This window comes from Hirundo rustica, chromosome 8 (assembly GCF_015227805.2).
Source record: "Hirundo rustica isolate bHirRus1 chromosome 8, bHirRus1.pri.v3, whole genome shotgun sequence".
Classification (NCBI taxonomy): Eukaryota; Metazoa; Chordata; class Aves; order Passeriformes; family Hirundinidae; genus Hirundo; species Hirundo rustica.
The window spans coordinates 32760355-32778228 of NC_053457.1; the positions used below are offsets into that span (position 1 = coordinate 32760355).

Sequence of the window (17874 nt, forward strand, 5' to 3'; positions counted from 1 at the left end):
ATGCCATCTTCAGTTAAATTTGAATTTTGACTGGATGTTTGGTTCTTTCCCTTAGTGCAAAGGCTCGAAACTTTCTGGTGAACCCTTATCCCATGTTTTTCACCTTTTGTGTTTGACATTGCTTTAGAGTGAGACTTAATAGTGGGGACAGAAGGAAGGGAGGCCTTAGAAGGTATTGAAAGGATCCGTCTTTAAATCGAGGTGCTGTAAAAAACTTGTGTGACTCTTAAACAAATGACCAGACTTTTAGATAGCTCTTGACAGCTGATTTAAAAACAAGGCAGGGAGGAAAAGGAGAAAACCATTTACTGGTAGCCTCCACTAATTTTTACTGCAGTACAAAAAGATGAGCTCAAAACCTCAGCAGAACCTCCAAAGCCCTGCCTCAGATTCCCGTTTTAGCGTTGCCCTTCCCTCTGTCAGAGCAGCGCTGTGTTTGCGGCAGCAGCTGCACTAGGAGGGGTTGCTATGCTACATGTGCACTTGAGTTTATGTGGGGCTATTTTTAACCTGTCACAAGGTGAGCTGTGCTTTTGCTTAAGTTGTCTTGCAGCACTGCACACCAAGAATTATTTATGTTCCTGCGAGAAAGGTGTTCCAGTTTTATTTTGAGACCTCCAGCGAATTGCTGTCTTTATTGCTAATAATGGTGGGGAGAAAAAGTGCAGCTCTTCTCAGAATTCTGTGACATCAGGTGTTGGTTGTAGCTGAGCAAAGTAGTATCAGCTTTTTGGTGCTTTTTTTTCCTTTTTTAAATTGCTCTGAATAATTGATGTGTGTTAATTTAATCTGTGAGTACTGTGTATGAGCAGTCCCGTTCTCTGGGATGGGTTACATCAGTGCTGAGTAACATTTTGTGCAGCGAGTTCTTTTAATAATAAGTTTTGTGAGCAGATGGTGGAATTTTTGCTCTGGTAAAAATAGACATCTGACTGTAGCCTTTATTTCTGTGATGCAGAATCCGTTTTTTTTTTTTTTTCTTCAATTTAAGAAGAGTTACCAAACATAAAAGGCTGCTTTTTGCTTTTCTAACCTTTTTGTTGTTGTTGTTCATCGCTGCACTATAGACGGTAAATTTTAGGGCTGTGGTAATTGGTTGTGATTGTAATCTTTTGCGTCTAAACTTGTAGAGTTGCAAAGATACTTCTGTTAATTAATAACAATTAGCTCTACTGAAATGCGTGGCCTTTGTCAGTGTAGACCAAACCACGTATGCTTCGAACGTGATGTGCTTTTGTTTGGCCCAAACCACAAGGTTTTGGCCGAAATCCCTCCTCACTGAAGAGCAGTTGTGAGCCTTACGCTGTGCTTTCACTCCCCACAGGTGTGTATTTGCCTTTGTTATGGGAACAGAGTTTTTGTTGGAAGAGCCCCATAGCTCTGGGCTACACGAGGGGCCATTTCTCCGCCCTGGTTGCCATGGAGAACGATGGCTATGGCAATCGAGGCGCTGGTGCTAATTTGAACACTGACGATGATGTTACTGTTACTTTTCTACCCTTGGTGGACAGCGAGAGGAAATTATTGCACATTCACTTCCTTTCTGCTCAAGAGGTAAGAAAGAAACACCGGGTGGTGACTTTGTCACAGCTGCTCGCTGAGGCTCAGCAATCTTTGTAGCCCCCTGAGTTTTTGGTGTCCAGAGAATTACAGGGAGTGTGCAGTTCTGGTTAATTAATACTGCTCCCTTCCCCATCATTCCAAGCGATTCTGAAAGGTGTTTTCCTACAAAATTGATGCTTATTTACAGCTGTGTAAATGGAAGGTAACTTCACTGTCACATGTAAATCACAGAAACAGAATCATAAAATAGAATCACAGAATGTCCTGAGCTGGAAGGGACCCACAAGGATCCTCCAGTCCAACTCCTGGCTCTGCACAGGACACCCCAACAATCCCACCCTGTGCCTGAGAACACTGAATATCAGCATACCTAGAAAAGGACACAAAAATAAGGGTTCTGTCACTAAGGCAAGACTGAAATCTGCCTTTTGGCTTTTTTTTTTCCCCTTTAAAGATGCAACACAAATATTGGCCCACAGTTGCAACATTTTCCACCTTCTATTCTAATGAAACTCAACTCGTTTTTGCTTTAATAACTATGATAAAGACATGGGACTGCTTCACTGAAGGGAGGGCTAGAAAACTGAAATAATTGCAGAAAGCAGGCATTCTGTAAATAAAAGGAGAAAAATACAAGCTTCAAGTCTAGAAAGGGATATTTCTTTAGCAAGCCATGATATTTGTTATATTTTAGAAGAGAAAATACTTCATGTCAAGAACTTTGGCACCTAAAAATGTGTTTGTAAATCCAGAAATCCCGATTTTAGGACTTTCCTCCTTATGTGTGGTGCCTACAGTAGATAAATAGTTGCTTAAAAATAACTGAAGGCCATACTGCAAAAGAGACATGTGAAAAATTGGGGAGAAGAGCTGGAGAATACTTCCAGACAAATACACATGTGAAAAATTGGGGAGAAGAGCTGGAGAGTACTTCCAGACAAATACACACGTGTAAAATTGGGGAGAAGAGCTGGAGAGTACTTCCAGACAAATACACAGGTGAAAAACTGGGGAGAAGAGCTGGAGAGTACTTCCAGACAAATACACACGTGTAAAATTGGGGAGAAGAGCTGGAGAGTACTTCCAGACAAATACACAGGTGTAAAATTGGGGAGAAGAGCTGGAGAGTACTTCCAGACAAATACACATGTGTAAAATTGGGGAGAAGAGCTGGAGAGTACTTCCAGACAAATACACATGTGTAAAATTGGGGAGAAGAGCTGGAGAGTACTTCCAGAGCCTTCAACCTTTGGTTGAAAACGCAGTGGGCAAAAATTTTCCTTTTGGAGCCTCCAGGTGTGATGCCTTGGAGCGGGTACCTAGAACAGAGGCTAGACGAGATGAGGAGAATCCAGCGCGCTGCGCTGGGAGCAGGAACGGCGCCGCGCCTTCGGGAATCCTCACTGCCCGTGTTTTCTGTCCCCCAAAGATAGGCAACGAGGAGCAGCAGGAGAAGCTGCTGCGGGAGTGGCTGGACTGCTGCGTGACCGAGGGAGGGGTCCTGGTGGCCATGCAGAAGAGCTCGCGGCGGCGCAACCACCCGCTGGTCACCCAGATGGTGGAGAAGTGGCTCGACCGCTACCGCCAGATCCGGCCCTGCACGTCCCTGTCCGACGGCGAGGAGGACGAGGATGACGACGATGAGTGAGGGGCAATAAAGTGCAAAGGAGCAGCGCGGAGCGCGTGAGCCCGAGTGAGCGTCGTGCTGTAGCGGTTGGGTGCGGAACGAGCCAGGTGTGGGGGATACGTGCTGGGAAGGATTCTCCCACGGCACTGGGAGAGGATGGACGCTCATCCTGCTGCCCGGACAGAGCCGAAGTGGGCTGGACTACAGTTTGTATAAAAACACGAAAAAAATGAAACAAAAACCGGCTAATTTTATTATCAAGATGGGAAAAAAAAAAGAAAACAAACCAAACCAACCCCATTTTTCTTTCTGACTGTAAATCTGTCTATAAATGTACCGCATGTGGTTGTGTAAGAGGTTGTGTAATAGGAAACGTATACCAGCATCTTAATTATTGCAGAGAAATTTTTCAGCTAAGGGCACTTCTGAAAGCACATGTGAGCTGGATGGATATCTCCTCCCTCTGAGATTCTTTTACAGTAGAACCTGGTCTTCTTCATCACCTTTTAGATACTCTTGACACATTTCCCTGAAAGGCCCTTTCCTGTGAAATCTCACTAGTGCCCAGGCCAGATTGTGAGAGGGTTTTTTTTTTGTTGTTTGTTTGCACAGATATCCACAGCAAGTCATAAGCAAAAATACATTCGTTATTTTACTAATATTTTAGTTATTGCTGTGCCCACATAATAAAGCCTAAACTCTACGGAACAAACTGGAAGAGAAGCTAAATTTTCATTGAGTGAAATGATTTGTTTCCTGTAAAAGCTTTTTGGGGTTTTTGTTTTTGCCTTTTTTTTTTTTTTTTTTTTTTCCTAATAGTTAATAGATTCCTTTTAGTATACATAAGGATATTTATTCAGAGAAGTGACCTAAAAGATAGGGATTTTATTCCTGTGAGCATACACTAAACAAAATTGTGTGAGATCTGAGAACTCGGACACAATTTAGAATTTAATCTTGTCAAAACTCCGTCTTGCTGTGTTACAAATTATATCATTTTTATCATTTATTTTTTGATCACTCAAACTTTGCTGCAAATGAAAAAACACCTTTTTAAAGGTTACTCCTCAGTCACTAAATCTACTGAGAATCCACTTGGCAGTTCTAATTAAAAAGAAGAATCTATGCTCAAGTTGTTTAAAAGCACTGTTATATATTTCTCAGTATGTAAACCTGGGAATTTCTTGCATGTTGATTGATGTGGCCATACTTAAACTTATGTAAGTTCCTAAGACTGTAAGTTCAGAGTATATTCTCCAGTAGAAATTTTATTATATTTGATAACTTTAGCCATGTAACCTGTAATGGATAAAGTTTATCTAAGAATTTCACTGAAACACTAAAGGTTAATGCCAGTTTTTGCATACACAGTGCAATTCAGGTTGTCTTGAAAAGCACTTTTGATGGTGTGGTGGTTAAGAAATTTTGCGGTAGATGAAATTGTTTTAATTAGAATTTGGAAAGAAGCCCCATAGCACCTATTTTTATGTAGTTCAGAGCTATGGAGACCCTGAGGAACTTGCTGCTTTTTCTTCCAAATGCTGCTTAGATGGTGTTGAAACGTGCACAACTCCTACAGAAACTTGGTGACGACACCGAAAGTAAAGAAATAATGAAGTACTGTATTAATTTTGCAGTTTTCCCGTCCTAGATTCCACTGAGGTTTATTATGTCTTCACCTTTTTTGGCCATTAGATTTCCTCTGCTTGGTGCATGCCCAGATTTCCAGGTGAAGGATGAATGCTGCTCTGCCACGTATGAGTGACCCAAATTCACCACACAACCCCAGATAACTACAGGGGTTCTTCATGAGCACATGGTCCTGGTTCCAGTTCCCTTTCTAAACTGGGATTTTTTTTTTTTTTTTTTTTTGTCCTTACCTTGCAGTGAAATCCTTTTACACCTTGTCTAGCTGAGGATGTAAAGCTTTTCTGTCAGGGGAGCTGAATGCAGGGTAAGCAGGGATGAGGATTTCCGAGCCCTGAGCTGGCCTGCACCGTGTGCTGGTGTGGTTTGTGTGTCGTGCTGTGAGCAGCTTGAGGAGCGCTCGGTCAGTGGCCAGACCTGTAACTCCAGATCCTGCCCTGTGGACAGAAGGACAAGCCCCTGATTCCACGGGCTGCTCCAAGGATGCTGTGGAGTTTCTGCCTCCCACCCCTGTTCTTTTGGCGGTGCTGTTCCGTTCAGGGGAGAATTACCAATGTGAAAGTCTACCTTGAGCCAAACTGGCCCAGCTCTCCTGCCCTCCTCTCCTGCTGTCCATGGGCAGCCTGCATTGTGCCCCTGTCCCCCAGCCCTCCCCAGAGCAGTGGAGTCCCCGTGGTCACTTCAGCTGTTCTCAAACGCACGCACCGATGAATTTCTCGTTCTGCTCCAACAGGACAGTCCTGGTACTTTGGATCATATGGCTTCCTTGATCGTTGTTTTGTTCTGATGTGCTGTACAATGGTCTGTTCAGGTTCACACACTTCACAGCCCCTTGGGAACTGGTGGAGTGTCTTTTCCAGAATCAGAGCAATCCAAACCTCCTGGACCTGTAGATCAAAGAGCTGCAACCCCCAGCTTCGTGCTCGCCACCACAGTGTATGTCAGTGGCTCCTCAATCACACACCTGAAAATTTTGACACCGAGATTAATCTGCACACACTCCTCTGCAGCTTGTCAGCAAGTTCTTCACTTTCAGCCACGAAAATACATATAAAAAATTTGGGTTCTCAACGTTATTCTCCTCATATATTGCTCGCAGCAGCACACGCTCTCCTAGCACAGAACTTAGCTTTTCATTGCTACCTCCTTTACAGCTGGACAGGTTTTTTTTTTCTGGTTTTATTTATGAATTCCTCAGTGAAAATCCCTGTATTTCTTTTGGTTTTAATCTATTAAAATTTAGTAATTCTGGATTCTTCCAAAGTTCTGCTGCATGGCTTATGGCAAATACCCCCGAGTTGCATTTCCTCCATTACCCAGGTTGGTTTGTGTATTTGGATACCTTGTTTAATTGCTGCTTCTCATTTCCCTCTCTTTTATTCAGTCACTTCCTCTAATACCCTTTTAAAAAGGTTTTATTTAGTGTTTGTCACCTTGAAGCTGCTTGTTTTAAGCTACTCTGACATCTCTGGAGCTCTCCCTGGAGAAAGAGAGGATTACCCCAGGAGAGCCTGCCTGCCTGCCTTCCCTGAGCGGGACAACAGCAGCATGGCTCTGTCAGCCACAAACCTTCAGCAGCAAGTGTTCCTCTCCCATTTCTGTGCCCAGTGATTTTCCATGTGAGAGCTGCAGCTCCTGGTGCTTCGGCATCTCCCAGCTGCGACGATGTTCTTCCCTTTCCGCTTCGAGGGCGCCAATCTTCGCATGTTTTGCTGGTGTTCTCCTTGCAGGCACTTGTAACCCTTGGGATGGCTTCACCTGTGCTCCTGCTGAGCTCGTGGCACTTTTGTCCTCGGTTTTGGCTGAAAGGGAAGCTGGGTGGTTGGATGAAAGCTCCAGCATTTTCTGAGCTCGGAGTCGCTGCTGGCGCACGGATCCTGCGGTGCAGGGAGGTACCGGATTACTGAGAAACAAAGTACCAGGGCTCGTTTATTTTTAAAACAACTCTAAACTTTAACATCAATTAAATGGTTTCCTCTTGGTTGTGATGGTCATTTCGGTGTCTCCCAAACACCTCCCTGTATCTGACCTGTTTTATCCCAGTTTCTCTCAGAGGTCATGGATAATTCACTGCTGGGCTGTGCTGAGCACTGACAAGGAGCAATCACTCTGTGACCTCTTTTTTGGCTGTTTGAAGCTGGTAACCAAGTTTTCAGTTTAATTTAAAGCAAACAAAATACAGAGTTTTGTAACTTGGACACTTTGGTTGCAGCTTTTTTTAGTCCTCATCTAACTCCATGTGTGTGGCACTTGAACAGAGTGTGAAAGAAGGGTGGCAACAAGAACAGGCCTTTTGCCTAGTGAGGCTCAAAGCCACCAGCACCTCTTGAGCACTTTCTTGGCTTTATTTTTCAATGGTTTGATAATGCTTCAGCTCTTAAGAATGTACAGAAAATACTGAGTTGTAGCTGCCTTTGTAGCTTAGTGGAAATCCACAGTGACCTCTTCATCACAGAATGGTGTGAGTTGGAAGGGACCTTCCCCCTCCCACTGGCCTGTAAATATTCACCAGGTGTGACCAGAATTATGTTTCTGTACCTTACGGTTACCTCTCAGTGTCTTCAAGGCCTGGACTGCAGCGAGAGCTCTTGCCTTTCAGAAATTATAGAAATTTTATCACTTTTTATTGAAAACTGCACTGAACGCTAAATGTCCACCTTTACAATAAACAAATACAGTAACGGTAACACACTAAAACAAAACATACTGATAGCCATTGGTTTCTTTTTTTTTTTTTTTGTCTGTTGGGGACAGCTCAAGATTTCTTTTTTTTCTTTTTTTTTTTTTTTTTTTTGTCACAGAAACAGGAATGTACCCATACAAAGGCTCAAAACAGGCCATCTTTAAAAACAAAAAGGCGATGATTCACAAAAGACTATGAATATAACATGTAACTAGTTGATACAAATCTAATAGGATTTGTTAAAATCAGTCACATCTAATAACACATCTTGAAGTGTTCTTGTATAAAATATCACGTGAAGAAAAGAAGACTTTTATCAATGTCTAAAAAAGTGGATTTTGTTCATAGACAGTCTGACAAGTTACCATAAAAAGTGTTTCCTGAGACATAAGGAAATGCAACATTATTCTTGAACCCTTTCCAGCTCAAGACTTTTTCCACTTGATAAAATAGCTGCAGATTTAAAACTGAGAAAATATATTTGAGTACAAATAGTGTGTGAAACTTAATACTTTCTTCTTTTTTTTTCCTTTTTTTTTTTTTTTTTCCTTTTTTTTTTTCTTTTATTTCTTTTCTTGCATCATTGCAGGGCGTAGGTGGATGCACAGCTACTTTATTCAGTGTATTGGGCAGAGAAGAGACTGGCAGTTTGGTTTTCCTTAGCCTGGGAGGGCAGTGGTCAGTGCCAGGAGCCCTTTCTGCCCTCCCCATCCCACAGATCCCGGCTGGAATGGCTGGAACTTAGACCTGGCAGGAGAACTTCTGTTACACGGCACTGGCCCTGTGAGACTGCAAAAGGGAGGAGGAGGAGGATTTTCTTTTCTTTTTTTCTTCCACTTCTAAGCCAGGACTGCTGCCCCCCATTAGGAGAGGTCACCAGATGCAAGAGAAAGGAAAGGGCTGAAGCCACACAATGGTTTTCTTGTTAACTCTGTAAAGATGGCTTAATTCAGTGGCCTGGACACAGTGCAGGAGCCCTGTCCTTCCCAAGGAATTGAGGGGGGAAAAGGAATTCATTTTTATTCATGTGATTGATGCACAGATGAAGGAAACTCAACACACAACAAGAGAAGTTGCTCATTAACGTATCACATCCTAGTTTTCAGCACTGCAGGGAGCAGGTGACTTCTCCAGGGCTTCTCCCCAGTCTTGGCTGCTGTCGCTTTGTCGGGAACACTGGAACATCAATGATGCGTCTGTCCAAAATCAACATTACAAATTTCGTATCAAATTCTTCTCTTTTAGTTCATGTATAACTTCTTTTCCAATGTCTCTTGGTCATAAGTTTATCGAGTGGTTTTTAAATTATCTGCTATTGCTCATTGGGATGTTCCCTGTTGTCCCCGTGTTTTGTGGGCTGGTTGGGCGATGGAGCTTGGGAAGGGTGTGCCACTGTGGGAAGGTTGTGAGTAACAGGGATGCCTCCGGGAATGATGCCCTCCATAGCTGCTGGGATTCCTCCCGGTGCCACACTGACCATCCCAGGGGGATACCTGGCAGAGGGGACACAGAGAGGCAGGTTTGTCACAGCACAGCTCATCACACGCCCGTCACCCCACCACCACTGTGGAGAAAACACAGCACGGAGATCCCACTTCCCTCCTGGAGCCACGGTTGGGTTTCCTTCTAAGTTACAAGGGGGAGTTAAACATTAACTGCTGTGCCTCGGGTTGGTGTTCTCTGCTACATCACCAGGACTTCAGCGTGTTCTGTGCCTTCTCACAGCCTTCTGATCCATGGGGAAGCCCTTTTCCTTTGGAAATGCGGGTAAGGAACCATCTGGAATGCTCTGACACCCCAAACGCTGGCGTGCTGGCCCTGTCATCCCTGTGTGCAAATACCTTGAAGACCTACACCTGGTTTGTAAATTTTCCCCTGTGTGGAAGGTGAACTGCAAGTTCCTCATGGAACAGCATAGTTCCATCCCTCAAACCTGGGATGAGGTCTAATCCAGTTTTTCCAAGAGCAGGAAGAATTATACACATTCCAAGAAACAACAGTGAGTTTGAGAAAGGAGAATAATTTCTTCAGCTGTGATGTGGGGGCAATGAAGATAAAACCATGTGGAGCTCTGTGGCCATGTGAGGCCTGAGGGCTCCCACTTCCTTGTGGCTCCACTGCCTTGAGGCAAGGTGGACCAGAAAACGGAGGGGAAGGGAATTTTACCTGCCCCTCAGGGTGGAGAGCTGAGCCAGCTCACAGGGGCTGCAGCTCCCAGGAGCTGAGCCAGGTGAAGCTTCCTGCAGACACAGGTTAAGCTGGGAAGCCGAGGCTTGTCCTCAGGTGCTGGCATTGCCCATGTCTGGGACCAAGAGTGGGAACAGGGGGAGGCTTTCTCCAGGTTTGGACGTCCTGCTGCTCAGAGGGAGCCTTCACAAGAGCTGCCTGGGGCCTTGGGGCTCTGCTGCTGGCTAACTCCAGCCTGGCTCTGCCTGACATGACCTGATGTGCCCTGCAGGCTATTTTGTAGCTCAGAGTATTTTTGGCAGTGGTGATACCCTGAATGAGCCCATGCTCCAGCTCCTTGAGCCTAAAGTTTCCTACCAGCATACTTGGAGCCATCTAAACAGAGCAGCAAGCAACCCTTAATCTCGGATTTAGGTGGAAATTGGGTCACCTGACTACAGCCCTATATTTGGAGCTTTTCCCCTGGCTCATTAACCTGCGAGCTGAGTCTGGCTCCCAGAGGCTGCTCACGGACAGGAGCACAGCGTTGCTGCTGCAGCTCAGAACTCACATCCAGCTTGTGCAGGGGTCTGGGGTGGGGGGGTCCTGCCGCTTCCAGAGACGCTGCCCAGTGACTCCCATCCCGCAGGGATGCCGGCTCCGGAGAGGGAGGCTTTACCCAGCCGGGGCTGGCTCAAACAGCATCAGTACCCCCGTGCTGGGAGTGCTGGTGCCCAGGGAGGCGCTGAGAGCGCCCGGGTACGCGGTGCCCACCCTGGCTGTGCGGCTGGGTGCCGGCGCTGCCGCTGCGGCCGTGTCCCCGTTCTCCCGCTCACCTGTACGTGGCACCATTGAGCTCGGGATGAATCGCCTGCTGGTCTATTACTGACCACGGGGCCGTCGTGACAAAGAATTCCTTATTCACACAGTTCCTTAGGCTTTCTGGGATGCGCCCTGGAGTTGGCGAGAAAGGTGAGTCTGTGTCAGGCGGGGGCCCAGCTTTATCACCCTCGAGTGAGCTGCAATGCTTGTCATTTCACTATGTCTGCCAGTGTAAAGGATGGGAGGAAAAAAAATCCCACATTCCTTGTTTCGGGAGGATGTTCTGGCTGTCCCGAGGTGCGGGGTTGGAGACCAGTTTCCCACCCTCACTCCCAGCACTTGGCTTTCAGAGGAGCTGTTCCCCTTGAGGGTGACTTTTAGGACCAGAGAAGAACTCTTTTGCTGGCGTATTGTACCCAGCACCTTAGGATTTGGTTTTGGAATGCAGTGGCTGTGTCTGCACCACTGTGTGGGTTAGCAGCAATAACAGGGGTAGCAATTATTGCTCCCCTGTCCTGTTCTTCCCAGTCACAGACATCAGTATTTGCACATTCATTGAAAAAATAAAACCAACACAAAACCCATCACCCAGTCACAACAAAACAGGCAACTTTGGGTTCTCAGCTCTTTTACTGGGAAGCAAACTGGGGTTAGGTCCCTTTCCCAGTGTCATGCTGGGACAGGGGCAGGGTGAATCCCTGTCTCTGCTCCTCCTGGCTGCTGTTCCAAGCACCCAGGGAGCCGAGCCCAGTGTCCCCAGGGGCTGGGTACCTGTGATCGCACGTCGGATTTCGGTGGCAGCAGCTTCTCTCATCTCTAAGGACGCCTGCTCGCTGTACCAGGCTGTGTGTGGGGTGCAGATCAGGTTGGGAGCATCTTTCAATGGGCCTTGAGCAAAACTGGAGCAGGGGAAAACAAACGAAGAGATTAATCCATGTTTAAACAAAGAATTAAAGGTGAACAGCAAAAGGCTTGTGGCCTGCCCTCTGCATATTCAACACTCCTTCCAAGGGCAGGCTGGATGGGACTTGGATGAACCTGCTCTAGTGGAAGGTGTCCCAGCCCAAGGCAAAGAACTGCAACTAGATGAGCTTTAGGGTGCCTTCCAGCCCAAATCATTCCATGATTCCCTGGCCTGATGGTCCTGCCAGCCCAAAATGGCCACAGAAGGGCTGGGGAGGAAGCACAGCTTCTGTGCAGGGCTCAGAAAATGCAGGCTTCTGAAAATGCACCAAAAAAAGAGCTGGAACACCACTCCATGGGGTGGTTTGGTTTAATGCTCCCATGGGAACAATGTCTGGGGGTGTCTGCAGCATTGTGAGGATAAAGGGGCAGGCTGTGGGTCATCCCAGGATGGGAGGGGTGGACACTGGGGCACCCCTTGTGTAGGAGCAAACTTTTCCTTTAAATATTTCTCTGGTGAGAGAAGCTGCACTCCCAGTTACAACTCAGCCCTTCCCAGGCTGCAGGCAAAAAATGCCGAGCACTGAGAGCAGTGAATTTCTGCTCAGGGTCTAGCAAACGCTCTGGGTTTCTTTCTAATCACAGCCTGGGCTCTTGGTCTAAGCTCCCTTTGAGCACACACCGCCCCAGTGCCGCAGCAAGGTGACACCAGCAGGGCCGTGCTGTGTGAGCAGGGGCAGCGACACTCGCTGGGCGCCGGGCACCCCCGGCTGTGCCGCGAGGGACGGCAACACCAAGGTCCCGGCAGCGCCGGCCCCGCAGCCGCAGCGTTACCTGAACGGTTCCGACTCGTGCACGTCGAGCGCGGCCCCTCGTATCCGCCCCTCCTTCAGCGCTTGGGTCAAGGCCTTCTCGTCCACCAGCCCCCCGCGGGCCGTGTTCACCAGGAACGCTCCCTGCCTCATCTGTTGTCGGCCCAGAGAGGGATGTCCGTCAGCTGGGTGCACTGACCCCGTCCCATCCTCACCCCACACCCTGCGATGCTGCCTCCAGCACCCCCCGTTTTGTGCTCCGGCCCCAGAGCAACCCCCATCCCGCTGCACGTGGGTTTTCCGTGCGATCTCCGTCTTTGCTTGGTGTTGGCAAACAAAACCCACTGCTGCCGCTGCACCACAGGGATGGGGATCGTTTACCTGGCAGGACATTGCTCCCCTAAACACTGTGAGGAGACACACCTGAGTGCAGCCAGCTGTTCCGGAGCTGCTGGGGAAGCTGAGGGATCTCCTGCACTCGGGCCCTGCCCACCAAAGCTCTCCTCAGCCATGCGCGTGAGGTGAATTAATTACCTGCTTAATCGTGAAGTCGTTGATAAGGTGGTGGTTGTGTTCGTTGAGGTTGCAGTGCAAGGAGACGCAGTCGCTCTGGTAGAGCAGGTCCTGCAGGGTGTAGACCCGCTGGACGCCCAGGGAGCGCTCGATGCCGTCCTGCAGGTACGGGTCATAGAAGATCACGTTGAAGCCAAAGGCCTTGGCTCGGACCGCGACCGCCTGCGCAGTGCGACCTGTGCCGAAGGGAAGGGACAGGGCGGGTTAACTGAGCCCGGCTTCCCCGTGTCCGTGAGGCTGAGCTCCCTGCAGCCCCTGAGGACCGTCCCCTGTGGCCTGCTGGGCTTCCCAGACGTTCCCTTGCCTGGCCTCAGTTTCCCCATTTAAACATGCTGGTATGAGCTTTTGCCGTGAATTTGCTGATCCCACCTCTAGCGCTGGAACTCTGCAGCTGTGGCTGAACTTAAGCCAAGCTCTGTTTTACGCAGCCCTGCCACTGTGCAGGCCAGAGTGGCTCAGGAAGGGCTGGGTTGGTGTAGCTGTGGCTCAGGGATGGGATTTTTTTGGGAGAGGACAGCAGCACTACCTCTAGATGTGTGCTCCCTCTGAAACACCATTGTGTTTCACCAGTGCTCCTCCAAGGACTCAACCGCAGCTCAAAACCAGCTCCTTCCCCAAAACCCACAAGATGTTCTCCCTATTTCCCCCGATGCACTGTGGTGGTTCTGCTCTTGGAAATGCTCATTTTGGGTCCTTCCCAGGGCGGTGAAGAGGCGCCGAGCCCCCCGCAGGCGCCGCCCGCCCTCGTCGCACGCACCGAAGCCGATGAGGCCGAGCGTCTCTCCGCGGATGCGCGCGGCTCCGGAGGCCACCTCCCGGATCTGCTCCACGCTCTGCACCCGCGTGCCCTCCCGCAGCGCCTGGTACAGCCACGTGTTCCGCCGGTACAGGTTGAGCACGTGGCACACGGTGGAGTCGGCCGTCTCCTCCACGGCGGCCGAGGGGATGTTGCAGACGGCGATCCCTGCGGAGGCCACACACAGGTCACAGCCCCGGCCGCCTCCTGTCCCCTGCCCAAGGGACCCATTTACGGACGGGGCGACTCCCAGCTGCCCTTCCCACAGGCTCCACACGCTCTGTGCCCCTCAAACACCCACGGGTGGTGGCTCAACCCCGTCATCCCATTCTGGGGGTGCCTTTTGCTGGGCCCAAACTGGTGCCCAGCCCAGCCCAGCCAGTGGGGGGCCCTGGCACCGTTGTTAGGCACCGGTCACTGATTGACTGCACGGTTTAAAAACTACCTTATGGAAAGCAATACCAATTAAACTTTACGCTACATTTGTGGGGAGTCATTACATTTTCTACTCGAAACCGCATCATTTGGCCACCCAATTTGCCAAGTAAAAAAAGAAGGATTATGCTGCAATATCCCATTACTTTATTCGTTATATCTTTCCTTTCCTGATGTTCAAAGCCTCAGAACATTGTTATAACGGATAATAACAATAAGAGTTAAAAACATGAAGAAACCATTACACTGAGGAGACACTGTTCTCCTCTTGAAAAAAGAAAACAATTCACTATATTGAGAATTGCTTTTTTTAGGAATGACTATTTGAGACTCTCTTATCGCAATTATCTCTGTAAAACAGCTCAGGTGGAATGGCTGTTACTCTTCGCTTCCCCAGAGATAACCTTTAATACAACACATCCCAAACACCACTGCAGGGCTGCTCCACAGCCTGAATCTTGGGATCAAATGAGTAAAGCCTGCTGTAACTCAGCTGCTAAAACCAGGGATACAATTAAGCTCTTGCAGCTGGGGATGTGCAGCCGAAAGTCTGTGACCACCCAAACCAGTTTGGAAGAGGGGTGGCCCCAGCATGTCTAACAACATGACCCTCCCTGTTTTTGACAATCCACACTAAAAGCCTTTTCCAGGTTCCTGAGGCACCTTTGATGAGATAGCAAAGGAGGTGGCAACAACCCAACACACAATTCCTGCTCCACCATCCAACACAGCGCCTTCCCAGAGGAGCGGGCATGACTCAGAGAACCAGCTCAGATCAAGAGACTGATCTTGCTTAACGAAATATAATAAAACACCCTTCCTCCAATTTTTCTAAAGCTGTATCAACTCTCCTGTGCCAGAAATAGAACAGCCATACAAATATCCAGTGGTATGAGGGAGCTCGAAACAGTGTAGGAACAAGGCATTCAGACTGGACAGTTTTTAACACAACATGAGCCCGAGAGCTGCTTTCTAAAACCACACAGTTTGGTTCACTTCATGGTCAAGTTTTCTTGGCATAACATTCTCTGTGTGCAAAAAATGTAAACTGCATTGGTAATTTTATGGGCTGAATGGAGGTTCTGCCTGGAACTCTGCTGCGCCAGCATGGTGCCGTGGAAGCAGCAGCTCCTTGCGCTGATTTTCAAGGATTGGAAGGGGAAGGAAAGGGGAAGGAGTCAGGGTGCAGAGCTGGGACCTACCGAGCTCCCCGGCGGCTTTGATGTCGATGTTGTCGTAGCCGCTTCCTATTCGGACGATGACTCGCAGGGCCTTGAACTTCTCCAGGTCCTCCCGGGTCAGGGTGATGGTGTGGTACATCATGGCCCCCACAGCTTCGTTCAACACCTGCAACAAAAACAGCACTCAGGTCAGGGTGATGGAGTGCTGCAGGGTGATGGGGTGGTACATCACGGCCCCACGGCTTCCTTCAACACCTGCAACACAACACAGCAGTCAGGAGCCACCGGCATGCCTTGGGGGAACCCTGCAGCTCAGGAATCAGGAATATGACACAGTGAGTTGGACATTTTCACTGCTGACCTGCTGTCTGAGCCAGGGGGCACCAAACCCTGCACCGGTGTGACCCACCGACACCTTTGGGAATGATTTGGTGAACATCTGAAAATTATGATGTTACATCAGAGCAGGGAGATGGAAACCACGCTTGTCTTTCACCTGCACCCTTTTCCAGGTGGTTGTCTGCAAATCCCTCTGCTTCCAAGCAGCAGTAATTCTGCTTTTAGAAAGGAATTAGGTGTTGCAGCAGTGTCTGTTGGATTTGAACAGGACTGTGTGACACTCCTAACGCCTTGATCTCTCTGTGCATGTCCAAACCCCGGGCAAACCAGCCACATCCACCTTTCCTGCCTCTTCTCAAGGGGACCTGAGAAGCTCTGCAGAGGCTGCACAGTCCCACAGGGCTGGGCTTTGTCCCCTTCAGTGAAGATCCAGACCTTCCAGACTGGTGCTCACCACAAGCTACCTCAGTGCTCCAAAAACCCAAGACCCATACAAACTCCCCAAGCCTGGCTCATCTATCAATGTCTCACAAAACCCCTCCCATTCTCCTTCTCCCAAATTTAATATCTGCAAAGACCAGCACTGATGCTATTTGTATTCCTCTTTCCCAGATCTTGGAAGTGATTCAGATCACTTCAAACCTCATTTGAGGTATCTAAAATAATACTTTTAAGACAAGTATTCACATGTAGTTGAGCTTCCAAGTAGAAACACTCATCCACACTGCATGGGTCTGCCTGAATGATCCCCAAACCTCCTCCACTCCCCCTGGAGAGGGAGGAGCTGCTGGAGGTGCACCAAGCACCTGTGAAGACCCATCAGCTGCAGCTGGGATGGTGTCAGCAAAGCCACAGCAAGAGCACCACGGACTTCAAAAAACATGAGAAATGTTAATAACATTGATGTGAAAAACCTGATGCAAAGAGATAAAGTGTCTTTTTTTTTCCAAAATAACATCTGGCTTCTAAAACAGCCTGAATGGATTTTAATCTGCAGCGGCTTCTGTTGATGTTATCTGCTGACTGACTCAAAGTGCAGCTTTGTACACTTCTTGTTAAAAAATCAAACAGACTGGTTTGGCATGGAAGGGAGCTCATTTTTCCAAACCCCTGCCATGGCAGGGACACCTTCCACTGTCCCAGGCTGCTCCAAGCCCTGTCCAGCCTGGCCTTGGACACTGCCAGGGATCCAGGGGCAGTCACAGCTGCTCTGGGCACCCTGTGCCAGGGCCTCAGCACCCTCACAGGGTGTATTCCTTCCCAATATCCCATCCATCCCTGCCCTCTGGCAGTGGGAAGCCACTCCCTGTGTCCTGTCCCTCCACACTTTCTCCCAAGCCCCACTTCCAGCTCTCCTGGAGCCCCTTCAGGCCCTGGAAGGTACTTTAAAGACGTGGAAGAGCAAGGCCAGCCCCCGCTGCCCCCAGCCCACCCCACCTCTCCCGGTACCTTCTCGTGAATCTCCTGAGTTGATTGTGCGTCACAGAAGGCCACCGTGGCCAGGTCCTTCAGGATGGGCATCTCCACGGTGCAGTCCCTGCCGTCCAGCAGCGCCACCAGGGGCCGGGGGTGCATGGGGCCGTTCATGATCTGCGGGCGGATACCTGCGGGCACAGCGAGCACGGCGGGGCTGACACGGCGGGGCTCCCTGCCAGGCGAGGGGCAGCAGCACGCGGGGACATCCTGCGCCGCGGGGTCGCGGCTGACAGCAACACGCGGTCAAGCCTGGCCCGGCGGCTGCGATACTCTCTGGGAACACAGCTGCCGCTTTGCACCCGGTTTTTTAGGGCTTTATCATCCTGACCGACTCAGAAAAACAAGTCCAAATGGAGAATTGCTGAAAAAATAGGGTTACTGGAAAATCACGGAAAGAGCAGGACGCTGAAGGCCTCATTAGCACACAGAAGGTTATACTCTGATGTATTACCAGCTACCAAAGGTTTCATGGGAACAGCAAAGCTCACCTTTGTAAACCCAATATTCTCCTCTGAGATGAGGAAGGAAATCACTACCAAGGGCCACAGAAGGCTGAATTTTATATCCTATTTATTGCTCTGTTGGGGATTAACTGGTTCATTTTGGGACAAGTCACTTAGAAATTTCTACATCTCCCTTTCAGTAAAGGTGTTTATTTCATTAGGACCCTATAAAATATCTCAGGTATCTTTCTCAGCTGCCCAGGCAGTTTCTGGGCAGAGAACAGGTGAGGGCACCAGGTGCTCTGGGGATAACGTGGTGCTTTATTTCTGCTGCTGCACCATGAGATGGCTGGAGCAGGAGGATCTGGGTTTAAGTCTCCAAACCCGCACACAAGCAGCCCCAGCAAA

General features: G+C 48.8%; 2 protein-coding genes across 9 annotated transcripts in view; one reads left to right on the top strand and one right to left on the bottom strand.

The window, feature by feature from the left end:
* Positions 1-3902, top strand: part of ZRANB1 (zinc finger RANBP2-type containing 1) — a 40158-nt gene extending 36256 nt beyond the window's left edge. For all 4 annotated transcript variants that reach the window (XM_040072197.2, XM_040072199.2, XM_040072200.2 and 1 more), the window contains exons 10-11: positions 1325-1554; positions 2993-3902. In XM_040072197.2, coding sequence (XP_039928131.1) covers positions 1325-1554; positions 2993-3211 — 449 coding nt within the window. In that variant the 3' untranslated portion in view covers positions 3212-3902. The remainder of the gene's footprint in view (positions 1-1324; positions 1555-2992) is intronic.
* Positions 3903-5722: 1820 nt separating this feature from the next.
* The window catches only part of CTBP2 (C-terminal binding protein 2), a 133861-nt gene continuing 121709 nt past the window's right edge, over positions 5723-17874 (bottom strand). For all 5 annotated transcript variants that reach the window (XM_040072195.2, XM_040072194.2, XM_040072192.2 and 2 more), the window contains 8 exons: positions 16997-17151; positions 15230-15374; positions 13554-13760; positions 12758-12972; positions 12246-12376; positions 11280-11407; positions 10523-10640; positions 5723-9013 (listed from right to left, as the gene is read on the bottom strand). In XM_040072195.2, coding sequence (XP_039928129.1) covers positions 8833-9013; positions 10523-10640; positions 11280-11407; positions 12246-12376; positions 12758-12972; positions 13554-13760; positions 15230-15374; positions 16997-17151 — 1280 coding nt within the window. In that variant the 3' untranslated portion in view covers positions 5723-8832. The remainder of the gene's footprint in view (positions 9014-10522; positions 10641-11279; positions 11408-12245; positions 12377-12757; positions 12973-13553; positions 13761-15229; positions 15375-16996; positions 17152-17874) is intronic.